At 44.6% G+C, this 14,913-nt stretch overlaps 1 protein-coding gene across 1 annotated transcript in view; it reads right to left on the bottom strand.

Annotated features, from left to right (window-relative positions):
- LOC144595463 (von Willebrand factor A domain-containing protein 3B-like) overlaps positions 1-14,443 on the bottom strand; it is a 144,049-nt gene extending 129,606 nt beyond the window's left edge. The window contains exons 1-3 of the mRNA XM_078402975.1: positions 14,405-14,443; positions 10,147-10,307; positions 4,390-4,481 (exon numbers count right to left, since the gene is read on the bottom strand). Of these exons, the coding sequence (XP_078259101.1) occupies positions 4,390-4,481; positions 10,147-10,297 (243 nt within the window). The 5' untranslated portion in view covers positions 10,298-10,307; positions 14,405-14,443. The remainder of the gene's footprint in view (positions 1-4,389; positions 4,482-10,146; positions 10,308-14,404) is intronic.
- Between the last annotated feature and the right edge of the window lie 470 nt (positions 14,444-14,913).

A 14,913-nucleotide genomic window follows, 5' to 3' on the forward strand; every position in this document is an offset into this window, starting at 1 on the left:
GTCAAGTGTCTGTTCAGATAGATCCCTGGTGCCTAGCAACATTAAGCAGGCTCGCCGCTAATCACATTTTCAAATTCTCAGAGGCTGCCAACCAGCAGGTGAAAAACAGTCTTTAAAGATATTAAATATTTATGCAGACCGCAAAGTAAAGACTGGAACATACAAGCAAAATTAAGACAGGAGCCAAAATATTGCAAGCATTTTTTAAATAAGCCAAAAATTCTAAAGTGCATTATGTTATGAAATAGTTCAAACCACACAAAAAATAATATTTTTCCTTACCTAAGAGATTGCTAAACATTAGATTTTGGATCAGATCTTGGCACTCAATTAAAAGAAAATCATTTACACTCTGGGTATCAAAGGATAACATAATAAATCATTTCTAACTATTTCTGCAAAATTAGTGATTGATTAGCAGAAATGCATTTATATGTTTAACTATAGTACATTATGGAAATATTTATTCTGCATTTTTAAGTTGCCCAATCCTTCCCATCTGTGGGCAGCATGGCGGGACAGAGGTAGAGTTGCTGCCTTATAGCGCCAGAGACCAGGGTTCGATCCCGACTACGGGTGCTGTTTGTACGGAGTTTGTACGTTCACCCCGTAACCACTTGGGCTTTCTCCAGTTTCCTCACACACTCCAAAGACGCACAGGTTTGTAGGTTAATTAGCTTCAGTAAAAATTGTAAACTGTCCATACGTGTGTGTTGGGTAGTACTGGTGTATGGTGATTGCTGGTCGGCGTGGACCCGGTGGGCCGAATGGCCTGTTTCTGCTCTGTATCTCTAAACAAAAACCAAACTAAATAGACAATAGACAATAGACAATAGGTGCAGGAGTAGGCCATTTGGCCCTTTGAGCCAGCACCGCCATTCAATGTGATCATGGCTGATCATTCTCAATCAGTACCCCGTTCCTGTCTTCTCCCCATACCCCCTGACTCCGCTATCCTTAAGAGCTCTATCTAGCTCTCTCTTGAATGCATTCAGAGAATTGGCCTCCACTGCCTTCTGAGGCAGAGAATTCCACACCTTCACCACTCACCACTGAGGTTTTTCCTCATCTCCGAACTAAATGGCCTACCCCTTATTCTTAAACTGTGGCCCCTGGTTCTGGACTCCCCCAACATTGGGAACATGTTTCCTGCCTCTAACGTGTCCAACCCCTTAACAATCTTATACGTTTCGATAAGATCTCCTCTCATCCTTCTAAATTCCAGTGTATACAAGCCTAGTCGCTCCAGTCTTTCAACATATGACAGTCCCGCCATTCCGGGAATTAACCTAGTAAACCTACGCGGCACGCCCTCAATAGCAAGAATATCCTTCCTCAAAAGTGGAGACCAAAACTGCACACAGTACTCCAGGTGCGGTCTCACTAGGGCCCTGTACAACTGCAGAAGGACCTCTTTGCTCCTATACTTAACTCCTCTTGTTATGGCGGCCAACATTCCATTGGCTTTCTTCACTGCCTGCTGTACCTGCATGCTTACTTTCAGTGACTGATGACAGTGAATGTGGATTCTCCAGGAACTGCTGTCACTCTCAGCACTGACAGCAGCTGTAAAATCCTGGCCCATGATCATAAGGTAGGCAGAAGAAAAAAAACTCATTTATGTTCCCGTCTTGATTAAGAGTCCAATATTCAACTACAACGAGTACATTAAAAATGCAGTTGACGGCCACATGGTGCAATATTCCTTCCAAGAAAATAAATGTTGCTTTTGATTTGCAGCCCGGATTTATGAAAGAAAAGCTGCAGCAAAAGCCAAGAAAAACAAGAATACCTTGACAGATGGGAAGGATCGGGCAACTTGAAAACGCAGGATGAATATTTCTACAAAGTACTGACATAAAAAGCTCCTAAAAGTTTGCCAAAGCACAAACACGAGAGTAGCTCTTCAGGATTCCCTGATAGGAGGTCACATCTGTTTTCAATATTGTCCTTCCTTCATGGCAGGCACCATATTGCATGGCCCAACTCAGCTTGTAGTGCAAAATTGGCATTTACAATGGTTTACTTCAGTTCCTTCAAGTTTAAATCATTATAAGTATAATAACATATTACCATATAACCTTAATAACTTTTGGGCTGAAGGGTGGCACAGCGGTAGAGTTGCTGTCTTACAGCGCCGGAGACCCGGGTTCGATCCTGACTATGATTTGTTTTTAGATTTAGAGATACAGCGCAGAAACAGGCCCTTCGGCCCACCGGGTCCGCGCCGCCCAGCGATCCCCGCACACTAACACTATCCCACACCCACTAGGGACAATTTTTTTAAATTTTTTTTTTACATTGATACCAAACCAATTAACCTACACACCTGTACGTCTTTGGAGTGTGGGAGGAAACCGAAGATCTCAGAGAAAACCCACGCAGGTCACGGGGAGAACATACAAACTCCGTACAGACGGCACCCGTAATCAGGATCAAACCTGAGTCTCTGAACCTAACCCCAGCTAATCAAGTTTTAGTCCACTTATTTCTGCTAATTCAACTTCCAGAACAACTGCTTTTGATGACAAATTGCACTCTTTTGCAGTTTGCCACAAGATCTTTAGACAAGGGTTTGCCCACTTCAGCAGCCAATATAAACACTTCCTTTAGGATCACTATACACCTGCCATAAGGAAGGAAGTGACAGCATCTTAGAAGAGGAAACTGAAGTACTACACTTCTAATGGTATTGATTTATTAATGTCACATGTACCGAGAGACGGTGAAAAATGTTGTTCTGCGTGCTATAACATACATGATGAGTACAATCATTCCATACATGACAACTGCTAGTGCAAAAAGAGAAAGGAAAGGGAGTGCAGAATGTAGGTATTACTACAGAGAGAGGGCAGATTTAAAAAAGTGCAAGAGCTACAACGGGGTAGATTGGGAGACTGGGAATTCATCCACATTGTTGCAACCAAAGTCAAGCAAGTAGAGGATTCAATTTTTAGGGGCTGCAAGAAGATGTGGAGGCTGGAAATCAGAAATAGAAATCTGAAATGCTCTGCTGCATCCACAGAGCCAGAAGCAAATGTAATGGGTCAGATAGTATGTGGAGGTTCACTGTAGTTTAGTTTAGTGATACGCCATCGAAGCGGGCCCTTCGACCCACCGATTCTTTACCGACCAGCGATCCCCCCACATCAACATTCCACGACACAGACTAGTGACAATTTTACATTTTAATACCAAGCCAATTAACCTACAAACCTGTCCATCTTTGGAGTGTGCGAGGAAAACGATACCACTGAGAATACACACAATGGTCACGGGGAGAACGTACAAACTCCATGCAGACAAGCATCCGTAGTCAGGATCGAACCCGGGTCTCTGGCGCTGTAAACGCTCTACCACTTAAATCATTATTGGCCACAGATGACATATCAGACAACAATGAGCAACAGCCTGATAAATAACATATGTGGTATTTTCATTCGAGAAGGGCAATGGGAAAGGCCAGGGCCCGATGAATCTAAGAGGAGTTGAACAAGAGGAGTTGAGTATAGGAGCAAAGAGGTCCTTCTACAGTTGTACCGGGCCCTGGTGAGACCGCACCTGGAGTACTGTGTGCAGTTTTGGTCTCCAAATTTGAGGAAGGATATTCTTGCTATTGAGGGCGTGCAGCGTAGGTTCACTAGGTTGATTCCCGGAATGGCGGGACTGTCGTATGTTGAAAGGCTGGAGCAATTAGGCTTGTGTACACTGGAATTTAGAAGGATGAGGGGAGATCTTATTGAAACGTATAAGATAATTAGGGGATTGGACACATTAGAGGCAGGAAACATGTTCCCAATGTTGGGGGAGTCCAGAACAAGGGGCCACAGTTTAAGAATAAGGGGTAGGCAATTTAGAACGGAGATGAGGAAGAACTTTTTCAGTCAGAGAGTGGTGAAGGTGTGGAATTCTCTGCCTCAGAAGGCAGTGGAGGCCAGTTCGTTGGATGCTTTCAAGAGAGAGCTGAATAGAGCTCTTAAGGATAGCGGAGTGAGGGGGTATGGGGAGAAGGCAGGAACGGGGTACTGATTGAGAGTGATCAGCCATGATCGCATTGAATGGCGGTGCTGGCTCGAAGGGCTGAATGGCCTACTCCTGCACCTATTGTCTATTGTCTATTGTCTATAAGATCATGTTGGAGAAAATATTGGGAAAAAAAACCTGAAGGATTTGTCCCAGTAACCAGGTTTGGCAGCCATAACACAATCCTATCCCTTTCCACCCCCACCCCCCCCCCCCTTCCCCCCACCACAGTGCATTGAAATGAAATATCCTTTGCCTTGCATCAGATGCTAGTCCTGCTAATTTTGCTTTCTATTTATTGTACAGGATAATATAAAAAGTTTTGCATATAAAAATTGCTTATTGGTAAGTCATTAATGTACTTACATTGTAAATTCTACCATCTTTTCGCAAGTATTGATAGAACAGGCCTTCACCGTAACACGAAGACACAGACTTTTGCAACCTCCAGTCAAAATCTGTAACACAAATTTAAAATGTTTACCAAGAGAAATCGCTGTGCGGAAACATTAAAGATCCTAAGCTGGGGTTACTAGCACAGACAGAAGATGGCAGAGTGGCACGCCACTGGTGCTCCTGCCTCACAGCACAAAATATCCCAATTCATTCCTGACCTCGTGTTGCCGGTGTGACATTTTGTGGCCCTATGGATTTTCCAAGGTGCTCTGTTTTCATCAAACATCCCAAAACCACGCTGCCAGGTTATTAAACATCTGCAAATTGCCCTTTAATGGAGTTGGCAAGGGAATCAAGAGATGTGATGAGTGTGTCATAGGATCATAAGAGATGGGAGCAGAATTAGGCCATTCAGCCCATCAAGTCTACTCTGCCATTCAATCATGGCTCATCTATCTCTCCCTCCTAACCCCATTCTCCTGCCTTCTCCCCATAGCCTCTGACACTCGTACTAATCAAGAATCTATCTATCTCTGCCTTAAATATATCCACTGACTTTGCCTCCACGGCCTTCTGTGGCAAAGAATTCCACAGATTCACCACCCTCTGACTAAAGAAATTCCTCCTCATCTCCTTCCTAAAAGAACATCCTTTAATTCTGAGGCTATGACCTCGAGTCCTAGACTCTCCCACTAGTGGAAACATCCTCTCCACATCCATTCTACCCAAGCTTTTCACTATTCAATGGTACATTTGGGGGAGTCCAGAACCAGGGCTCACAGTTTAAGAATAAGGGGTAGGCCATTTAGGACAGAGATGAGGAAAAACTTTTTCACCCAGAGAGTTGTGAATCCGTGGAATTCTCTGCCCTAGAAGGTAGTGGAGGCCAATTCACTGGATGTTTTCAAGAGAGAGTTAAAAATAGCTCTCAAGGCTAACGGAATCAAGGACATGGGAAGAAAGGAGGAATGAAATACTGATTTTAGATGATCAGCCATGATCATTTTGAATGGCAGTGCTGGCTCGTAGGGCCGAATGGCTTACTCCTGCGCCTAATTTCTATATTTCTTTGTTTCTGAAAGTAACAGTAATTATAGGTCAGTGAATATAACGTCAGTGTTAGGGGGATTATTGGGAAAAATCCTGAGGGCTCAAATTAATGCACACATGGAAAGGCAGAGATTGATCAGGGATTATCAGCATGGATTTGCTGGTCGGAGATCATGTCTGGCTAATTTAATTGTTTTTTTTGAAGAGGTAATTAAATTATTGCTGAGGGCAGTTGTTTACATGGGTTTCCATAAGACCTTTGGACCTTTGACAAGGTCCCACATCGAAGGCTGGTCCAAAAGATTAGCCCCCTTGGGATACAAGACAAGTTGGCAATTGGATCCAAAATTGACTTGGTAATAGGAGGCAGAATGTGATGTCGGTGTTTTCTTTCGTGACTGGAAGCCTTTGACCAGTGATGTACCATAGGGATTCAGTGCTGGGACCCTCATTGTTTCTTATGTACATAAATAATTAAGATTTCAAGAGAGAGTTAGATTTAGCTCTTAGGGCTAAAGGAATTAAGGGATGTGGGGAAAAAGCAGGAGTGGGGTACTGGTTTTGGATGATCAGCCGTGATCATATTGAATGGTGGTGCTGTCTCGAAGGGCCGAATGGCCTACTCCTGTACCTATTTTTCTATGTTTCTATGTTTCCGAGATGTGAATGTGGGAAGTATAATTAATAAGTTTACGAATGACATGAGATTGGTGGTAGTCTTGATAACGAGGAAAGTAATCATAGGCTATTAGGCCATTTAGAACGGAGATGAGGAAAAACTTTTTCAGTCAGAGAGTTGTAAATCTGTGGAATTCTCTGCCTCAGAAGGCAGTGGAGGCCAGTTCTCTGAATGCATTCAAGAGAGAGCTAGATGGAGCTCTTAAGGATAGCAGAGTCAGGGGGTATGGGGAGAAGGCAGGAATGGGGTACTGACTGAGAATGATCAGCCATGATCACATTGAATGGTGGTGCTGGCTCGAAGGGCCAAATGGCCTACTCCTGCACCTATTGTCTATTGTCTATGGAATGAAATTGATCATATCGTAAATTGGGCAGGGCAATGGCAGATGGTATTTAATACTGATGCATTTGGGGTGATATATGTTGGAAGGGTCTAATAAGGGTAAGACAAATACCAAAAATGGAAGGACTCCAGGGAGTATTGAGGAACAAAGAGACCTTGAGTTACAGATTCAAACACGCCTGAAGGTGGCAGTACAGGTAGAAAGAGTGGTGAAGTAGACATGTGGGATTGAGACATAAGGAATTGCAGATGCAGATTTACAAAAAAAAAGATATAGTGCTGGAGTAACTCAGAGAGTCTGGCAGCTTCTCTGGTGATCGTGGATAGGCAATGATTCAGGTCACGGCCCTTCTTCCGACATGTGGCATATGTGTGATGTGGCATATGGGATGCTTGCCTTCATTAGCCAGACCAGAGCGTATAAGAGCAGAGAGGTTGAGATGCAACTTTACAAAAGATTAGTTAGGTTAAAGCTAGGGTAATGAATGCTGTTCTGGTGGCCGCATTACAGGAAGGACATCATTGCACTCGAAGGAGCGCAGGTGAGAATTGCCAGAATATTGCCTGGAATGGAGTGTCTCATTTATGAGAAGACTCTATATGGATTGGGTTTGTTTTCTTTGGAGTGGAGAAGGCCAGGAGGGAGACTGACAAAGAAGTACAAAATTAAATATGGCATAGACAGGATGGATGATAGGAAATATTTCCCCATGGACAGCTGTCCAAAACAAAAAAAATGTAAGATTTAAGAAAGATTTATTTCCACCCAAAGGTTGGGAGCAATTGGGAACGTACTTAGAAACATAGAAGCAGAACATCGAGTCAGCACTGCCATTCAATATGGTCATGGCTGATCATCCAAGATGAGTACCCCATTCCTGCTTTCTCCCCATATCCCTTGATTCGGTTGGCACCGAGAGCTATATCGTCCTTATCGCTATATCGAGCTCTTAAGGATAGCGGAGTCAGGGGGTATGGGGAGAAAGCAGGAACGGGGTACTGATTGAGAATGATCAGCCATGATCACATTGAATGGCGGTGCTAGCTCAAAGGGCCCAATGGCCTACTCCTGCACCTATTGTCTATTGTCTATTATCCTGAAAAGGTGGAGGAGGCAAAGACTCCACATGATTTAAGAAGTCTTTAGACAAGCACCTGACTATCTCAGGCACAGAAGGCTATGGAGCAAGTGCTGGTAAATGGAATTACTAATAGATGGGTTCCTGATGGTCAGCGTGGACTTGATGGGCTGAAGAGTCTGTTTCTGTGCATTTCTATGACTAAGGCTGTTAAAACTCAGGTGAAAACATAGAAAAAAACTCCAAGTGCTGGAAATCTAAAATAAAAGCAGAAAATGCTGAAAACACTCTGCAGGTCAGGCCAGATGTGTGGGAAGAAGCAAAGGATTAACATTTTAAGTAGGCGCAGTTGGTAGATCAGCTGTCTCACAGCGTCAGAGATCCGGAGTTCAATCCTGACCTCGGGTGCTGTCCGTGTGGAGTTTGCACATTCTCCTTGTGACCTGCGGGTTTCTTCTGGGTGCAGGGTTTCCTCCCACATCGCACAAAAACGTGCGGGTTTGTAGGTTAATTGGTCTCTGTAAATTGCCCCAAGTGTGTGGGGAGTGGATGCAAAAGTGGAATAAGGTAGAACTAGTGTGAATGAGAGTTTGCTGGTAGGTGGGCTGTATCTTTTAATCAATGAAATCGAAAACCCTTTGTCAGAACTGGGAAGGAGGGCTCCAGATTAAGAAGCTTCTTTTGTCCCCTTCACCGGTCTAACAAAGGCTCTTCTACCTGTGGTGTTAGCAGTTTTTCCTCTTCCCACAGTTCCTGTAATTTTTTTGTTTTTATTTTTAAAACTCGGGCACATATTTTCAGAGTGTGGTGAATTTACTGCTCCTCTCCTTTCTGCTGCTTTCCACAAAGTCCTAAATCCAGGTTCTACCCTCTCACACCCGAGTAATAGATTCATACGTTCTCGGAGCAGAATAAGGCCGTTCAGCCCAGCAGTCTACTCCACCATTCATGGCTGATCTATCTTTCCCTCTCAACGCCATTCTCCTGCCTTCGCCCCATAACCCCCAACAACCCTGATAAATTATATTCTAGTTTCTTTGATTCCTGAAATAAAGATTAGGCACCAGTTAAAAATATTAGATTATAGTCATAGTCATACAGGGCAGAAACAGGCCCCTTCGGCCCAACTTTCCCATGCTAACCAAGGTGCCCCATCTATTCTAGTCCCACCTGCCCACATTTGGCCCTCCAAACCTTTCCTATCCATGTGCGTGTCCAATTTTAAATGTTTGTACAGTTTCTGCCTCAACTACCTCTTTTGGCAGCTCATTCCTTTTACATATCACCTTCAGTGTGAAAGAGTAGTCTCTGAGATTCCTATTACATTTTTCCCCTCTTAAGGGCCTGTCCCATTTAGGCGATTTTTTTGGCGACTGCCGGCGACTGTCAAAGTCGTAGCAGATCGCCAAAGTTTTCTTTTACCCGACGACAATGACCACGACAATACCGAGTCAGGTCGAGATTACACCGTCTTGGGAAACATCGCGAAAATTCCCACGCTGTCAATGCTTCTCCGGCGTCCTAATTTTCGCTGAAATCACTGACAAGTCAATAAGTACTTGAGAGCTTTCAACTATAACTCCTTTTATGGGTTACTTAAAAACTAAGCTTCACTGTAACAAGGCATAAACTGGATTTACTTCCAGTTTACTAATAGCTGTATTAAAAACAATAATTTTAAAAGTGGTTAAGTGGATTTTTGTGTGGGCATTCTTTGAAAATGTAAGGGAGATGCATATCTGGTTTCTGGGTTGCATATCTGGGTTTGGAGCCCACTTTAAATGTGATCGCTGATGGCCATAAACATCGCGAAAATTCCCACGCTTACCTGACCGTTAAACTGTCCACCTCCAATCTACTTGTCAAATGTCCTGACGGTAAATAAATTGGTTAAACACAAGCATTATATGGTATTTTGAAATGACTTTACTTATTTTAATATTATGTGCTTCCAAATGCATCTAAGAGAACCTATCAAAGCTGGGGACAGCACGCGACAGCGCCCGCAATAAGCAACGATACCTGCCGACAAGCCAGCTGTCGCCGAGAAATTTCAAACCGGATGATTTCTCAGCGACGCGCCGAGATCCACTACGATTTTTGGAAGACTCCTCATGATCGTGCCCGCGACACCCCGGCGAACTGTCGGCGACAGCCTAGTCGCCGGTAGTCGCCTTAAAATCGCCTAAGTGGGACAGGCCCTTTACTTTAAACCCCTACATATTTGGTTCTTGGTTCCCCTACTCTGGTTAAAAGACTGCATTTATCCTTTTGATTCCACTCATGATCTTATACACCTCTATAACATCATTTCTCAGCCTCCTGCGCTCCAAGGAATACAATCCGAGCCTGTCCTGTAGTTCAGGCATTCCCCTGGCAACATCCTCTTAAATCTTTTCTGCTTTAGAAATATTTTCAATGCAGAAAGCATACCATAAGATAATTACATACAACAAACGCCTGACTTAGTTCCTCCAAACATCTACACCTTTCAAGTTAACTGGCAGATCACCAATTATGCAAATGCTTCGCAATGTGGTGATGTCACTTCACATGCAACGAAGTAAACATTACCTTGCACGTGTTGAAATCCAATCTGTGACAGAATTTGAGACAGAGTCAATCGGCTTCTCTTGAGCCCGTGAAGCTGAAGCCATTTTGATGAAGGGAGGAGCGTTTGTACATCATGCTCACAGTGTGATGTTTTCTCGTGGATTTTGTGCATTTTCAATAGCCTGTGATGGGAATTTTAAAATCATGCAAATCAGTCCTTCACTAAAATTTTATAAACTAAGACAAAAATAAAGTCAGGCATCAAGGAATTCTCTCAGAAGCAGCGAATTCCTCGACTTCCATTTTATAGAACATCATAATTTGAAGAAAGTACATGGGACATGCACAAATTGATTGCAAAATCTTTTTTTCCAAATTTATGGTAAACACAGCTGCCAATGTGGCTCTTGTAATGCCATCTTTAAGTTGCTATGGCCAAGAATGCACATGAATGTCTCTACTACCTTAGAAGGCTTGGGGAGTATGGCATGTCCCCAACAACCCTCACTAATTCTGCAGATGCGTCGCAGAAGGTATCGTATCGGGATGCATCACAGCCTGGTTTGGAAACGGTTCCATCCAAGACCCCAAGAAATTGCGGAGTTGTAGATGTAGCCCAGACCATCACCCAAACCAGCCCCCCTTCCATCGACTCCATCTACACTACACGCTGCGTCGGCAAGGCCGCCAGCATAACCAAACTCTCACCTGCCTCACCTCTCTTCGCCCGCCTCCCGTCCGGCAAGAGGTACAGAAGTTTGAAAACGCACACCTCCAAATTCAGGAACAGTTTCTTCCCAGCAGTTATCAAGCAACCGGATGGTCCTGTCATCAGCTCGATTGCAGTCCTGGCCTCACATCCACCTCATTGGAAACCTTTCTGTAATCTGACTTTATCGGACATCTATGTCATATCTTGCACTAAATGTTGTACCCTTTACCCTTTGTCTGCACACTGTGTATGGCTTGATTGGATTCATGTAGTCGTTTCTTTGACTGGACGGCTTGCAAACAAAAGCTTTTCACTGTACCTCAGTACACGCGACAATAATAATGAACTAAACTAAAAATACTACCATTGTTGGACAAACACTGGGCAATGATGAGTCAGAATACAGGAGGGAGATTGAAAATCTAATTGAATGGTGCCAGAACATCAGTCTTCCTCCAATCAACTCCTTGGTCTTGCTAATGTTGAGAGATTTACAAGAGCAGAGCGATTGTATTGGATGGTAGAAGAGCCTTCTCTGGGAAGGGCATGCGAAGAGTTACCTTGCTATGGTGCTATCTTGCAGTATTAATTCTAAAGCCCCAACTATCGCCCGAGCTAAGAGTTTATAGCATTAACCGTCTATTTATTATGCAAAACAAATGTAATCACCACACGTCTGTCTGCTGGAGACTGAAATTTATCTTAAAAATAAAAGGTCGAGGTGCGTAATGCAAATATCCAAACTACAACGATGTCAGGTGAATTTCATGTCGGGGTTTCATATTTTATCAATTATTTCACTTATTGCAGCCAGCTGCCTTTAATAGTCAGATTTGAAAAGAGAACTGAACTTGACACAGTTAATGTGCTTTATCTGTATAATACTCTATGTGTCGTATATGTTCAACGTGACTAAATCACCCTGAAGCATCTTTCCGTCCTCTCCTGCAATTCACAAATGACACCCAGTTATTTGCTGCTGGCAAACTTGGGAGTATTACATTGAGCTGCCTTAACTAATGACATGGGTGCACACTGCAAACAGCTGGTGGCCAAGCACTGATCCCTGCTGCATCTACTAGTCAGATGGAGCAAAGGATGGGCAATAAATACTAGATTTACCATTAAATGCATCAATTGAAAATGTTGTATTTGGAAATCGAACCTCACCTTGCATCGCGTCAAGAGAGTTTCATTGTCGTATCTACCAACAATGGAACAATGACAGTCCTACTTGCTGCAGCTACTTGAACGCAATAAAACACAGATAAATATATAACAATCAAAATACAATAAATGAATAACTTCAATACTAGGTAAGCATGAAAGTGCAAAGCCAAAGTCCATAGTGCAACCAAACACACAGTCCTTAGAAGATTGTGCAGGTTAGTTTGTATTGTGTTCAAGAGTCTGATGATGAGCTGGAAGCTGTTCTTGAATCTGGTGGTCACCGTTTTCACTTCCTTCTCTCCAATTGTTGTAGCAAAATGAGGGCAGTTATAGTCATAGAGTGATATAGTGTGGAAACAGGCCCTTTGGCCCAACTTACTCAAACTGGCCAACATGGCCCAGCTACACTAGTCCCACCTGTCTGAATTTCACCCATATCTCTCCAAACCTGTCCTATCCATGTGCCTGCCTAACTGCTTCTTAAACATTGCGATAGTAGCTGCCTCAACTACCTCCTCTGGCAGCTTGTTCCATACCCCCACCAACCTTTGTGTGAAAAAGTCACCCCTCAGATCCCTATTAAATCTTTTCCCCCTTAAACCTATGACCTCTGGTCCTTGATTCCCCTACTCTGGGCAAGATAGCATGCAAAACAAAGCTTTTTACTGTACCTCAGTGCACGTGACATTAATAAAACTGAATCTCAATCTTAAATTATGCTATTTAGCAGGAAAACAGAAAGGCAGTGTATTAATTAAAAGGGGTGAAATGTGGAAGTGTTGATGTACAAATGGACCTTGGTATCATGAACATCAATCTCCGAAAGCAAGTATCCAGGTGCAGCAAGCAGTTAAGAAAGCAAGGACTAATTCAGATAGACACAAAATGATGGAGTAACTCAGTGGGACAGGCAGCATCTCTGGAGGAATTGAATGGGTGATGTTTTGGGTCGAGACCCTTCTTCAGACTCAGGGGAGAGGGAATCTAGAGATATGGAGGGGTAAGGTGAAAACGAAAGATCAAAGCGGATGTTGATAAGGAAATATAGAATGGTTCATTGTTAGCTGAGGGGAAGATGACAAGGAAGCAGATAATCAGAAGGAGAGTGAAACTAGTCGGAGAACGAGGGTGGGGGAGGGACAGAGAGAGAGAGGGAAAGTTTGGGTTACTTGAAGTTATAAAAAAATCAATATTCATACCACTGGGTTGTAAGCTGCCCAAGTGAAATATGAGGTGCTGTTCCTCCAATTTGTGTTGGGCCTCACTCTGATAGTGGAGGAAGCCCATGACTGAAAGGGCAGTGTGGGAATGGGAGGAGGAGTAAAAGTGTTTAGCAACCAGGAGATCATGTAGGGGTCTCGACCCGAAACGTCACCCATTCCTTCTATCCAGAGATGCTGCCTGTCCCACTGAGTTACTCCAGCATTTTGTGTCGACCGCATAGGCCTAGGCGGACTGAGTGGAGGTGTTCAGGGAAACGATCGTCAAGCCTGCGCTTGGTCTCGGCCAATATATAGGAGTCAATAGGCAATAGACAATAGGTGCAGGAGGAGGGCCATTCGGCCCTTCGAGTCCACACCTGGAACAGTGGATAGATTAGATGAGATAGGAGGAGGTGCAAGTGAATCTCTGCCTCGCCTAAAAGGGCTGTTGAGGTCCTTGGACGAAGTCTAGGGAGGGAGGGGTATAGGGGACTGGTGTTGCATCTCCTGCAGTTGCAGTTCCTTGTTTTTACTAAGTCGTAGGTGAATACAGGTGAAGGGAGGGGAGGGGAGGGGAGGGGGAGAGTGGTGATAGGCAGATAGTTGGACAAAGGCCAGAGATGGAAAATACAAAAGGTGTGAGATAAAGTTATAGCGTGAGTCCACAGCAGAACTTGAAATGACCCTCATTATTGTCTGACTCGGTCTGACTGCGTCAAGGCCTTAAAGCCCTGTGCAAGTGGCCCTGGGGAACCAGGGCCATTCACCTGTGTCTAGTACACTCCTCCAGCACAGGTATCACCCCACCCAACCGACAGATGGGGTGGAAACTCGTTTCTCAACAATAATTGCCACTGAATAACAACAGTCCATGAATACACCCATAAAGTGATCGCAGCTTACTAAGCACTTTCCACTTCAACACTGGGTCTAGTCTCCAATTCATTCATTTAGAACATTGCGTCTGTGGAACACGCCTTTGAACACTGTGGCAAAGGCAGGATTAAGCCTGTGGGCATTTGGTCTTTCCATCCAATTCCCACGAGAAAGGAAAAGCAAAGATCTTCCCGTCCAATTCCGACGCAAAAAAGGGGAAAAAAATAAAAAGTTTTGAAAGTCTGCTCTTGAAGGGAAGGGTCTCCCTGTGTGTGTGTGTGTGTGTGTTGTGTGTTAACGCTACAAGCTGTGTTCTTACCGCGCCGCCGCTGCTTGGACCCCCGGCCGCTACTCCGGGCTCCACTCGCTGCGGTGTTTACCCTGGCGACCGCCGTTACCAGGCGAGGCAGCCCCCAGCTACAGCGCTCCTGTTCGCCCCTCAACAAGTGTGTCAGGCAACAAACGTTTGCCTGGCTTTGCCCAGCGACGTGCAAGTGTGTGTTGTGTTGTGCCTTCCTTCCTTCCCCCCCTCCCTTCCCCCCTCCCTTCCCCCCTCCCTTCCCCCCCTCCCTTCCCCCCCTCCTTCCCCCTCCCATTTTCCCCTCTTCCCCTTTCCCCTCTTCCCCTTTTCCCCTTTTCCCCCTTCCCGTTTTTCCCCTTCCCCTTCCCCCTTTCCCCCCTTCCCCTTCCCCTTCCCCCTTCTTCCCTTCCCCCTTCTCCCCTTCCCCCATCCCCCCTTCCCCCTTCCCCTTCTTCCCTTCCCCTTCCCCCCTTCCCCTTCCCCCTTCCCCCTTCCCCATCCCCCCCTTCCCCTTCCCCTTCCTCCCT

Source organism: Rhinoraja longicauda, chromosome 7, assembly GCF_053455715.1.
Source record: "Rhinoraja longicauda isolate Sanriku21f chromosome 7, sRhiLon1.1, whole genome shotgun sequence".
NCBI classification, from domain to species: domain Eukaryota; kingdom Metazoa; phylum Chordata; class Chondrichthyes; order Rajiformes; family Arhynchobatidae; genus Rhinoraja; species Rhinoraja longicauda.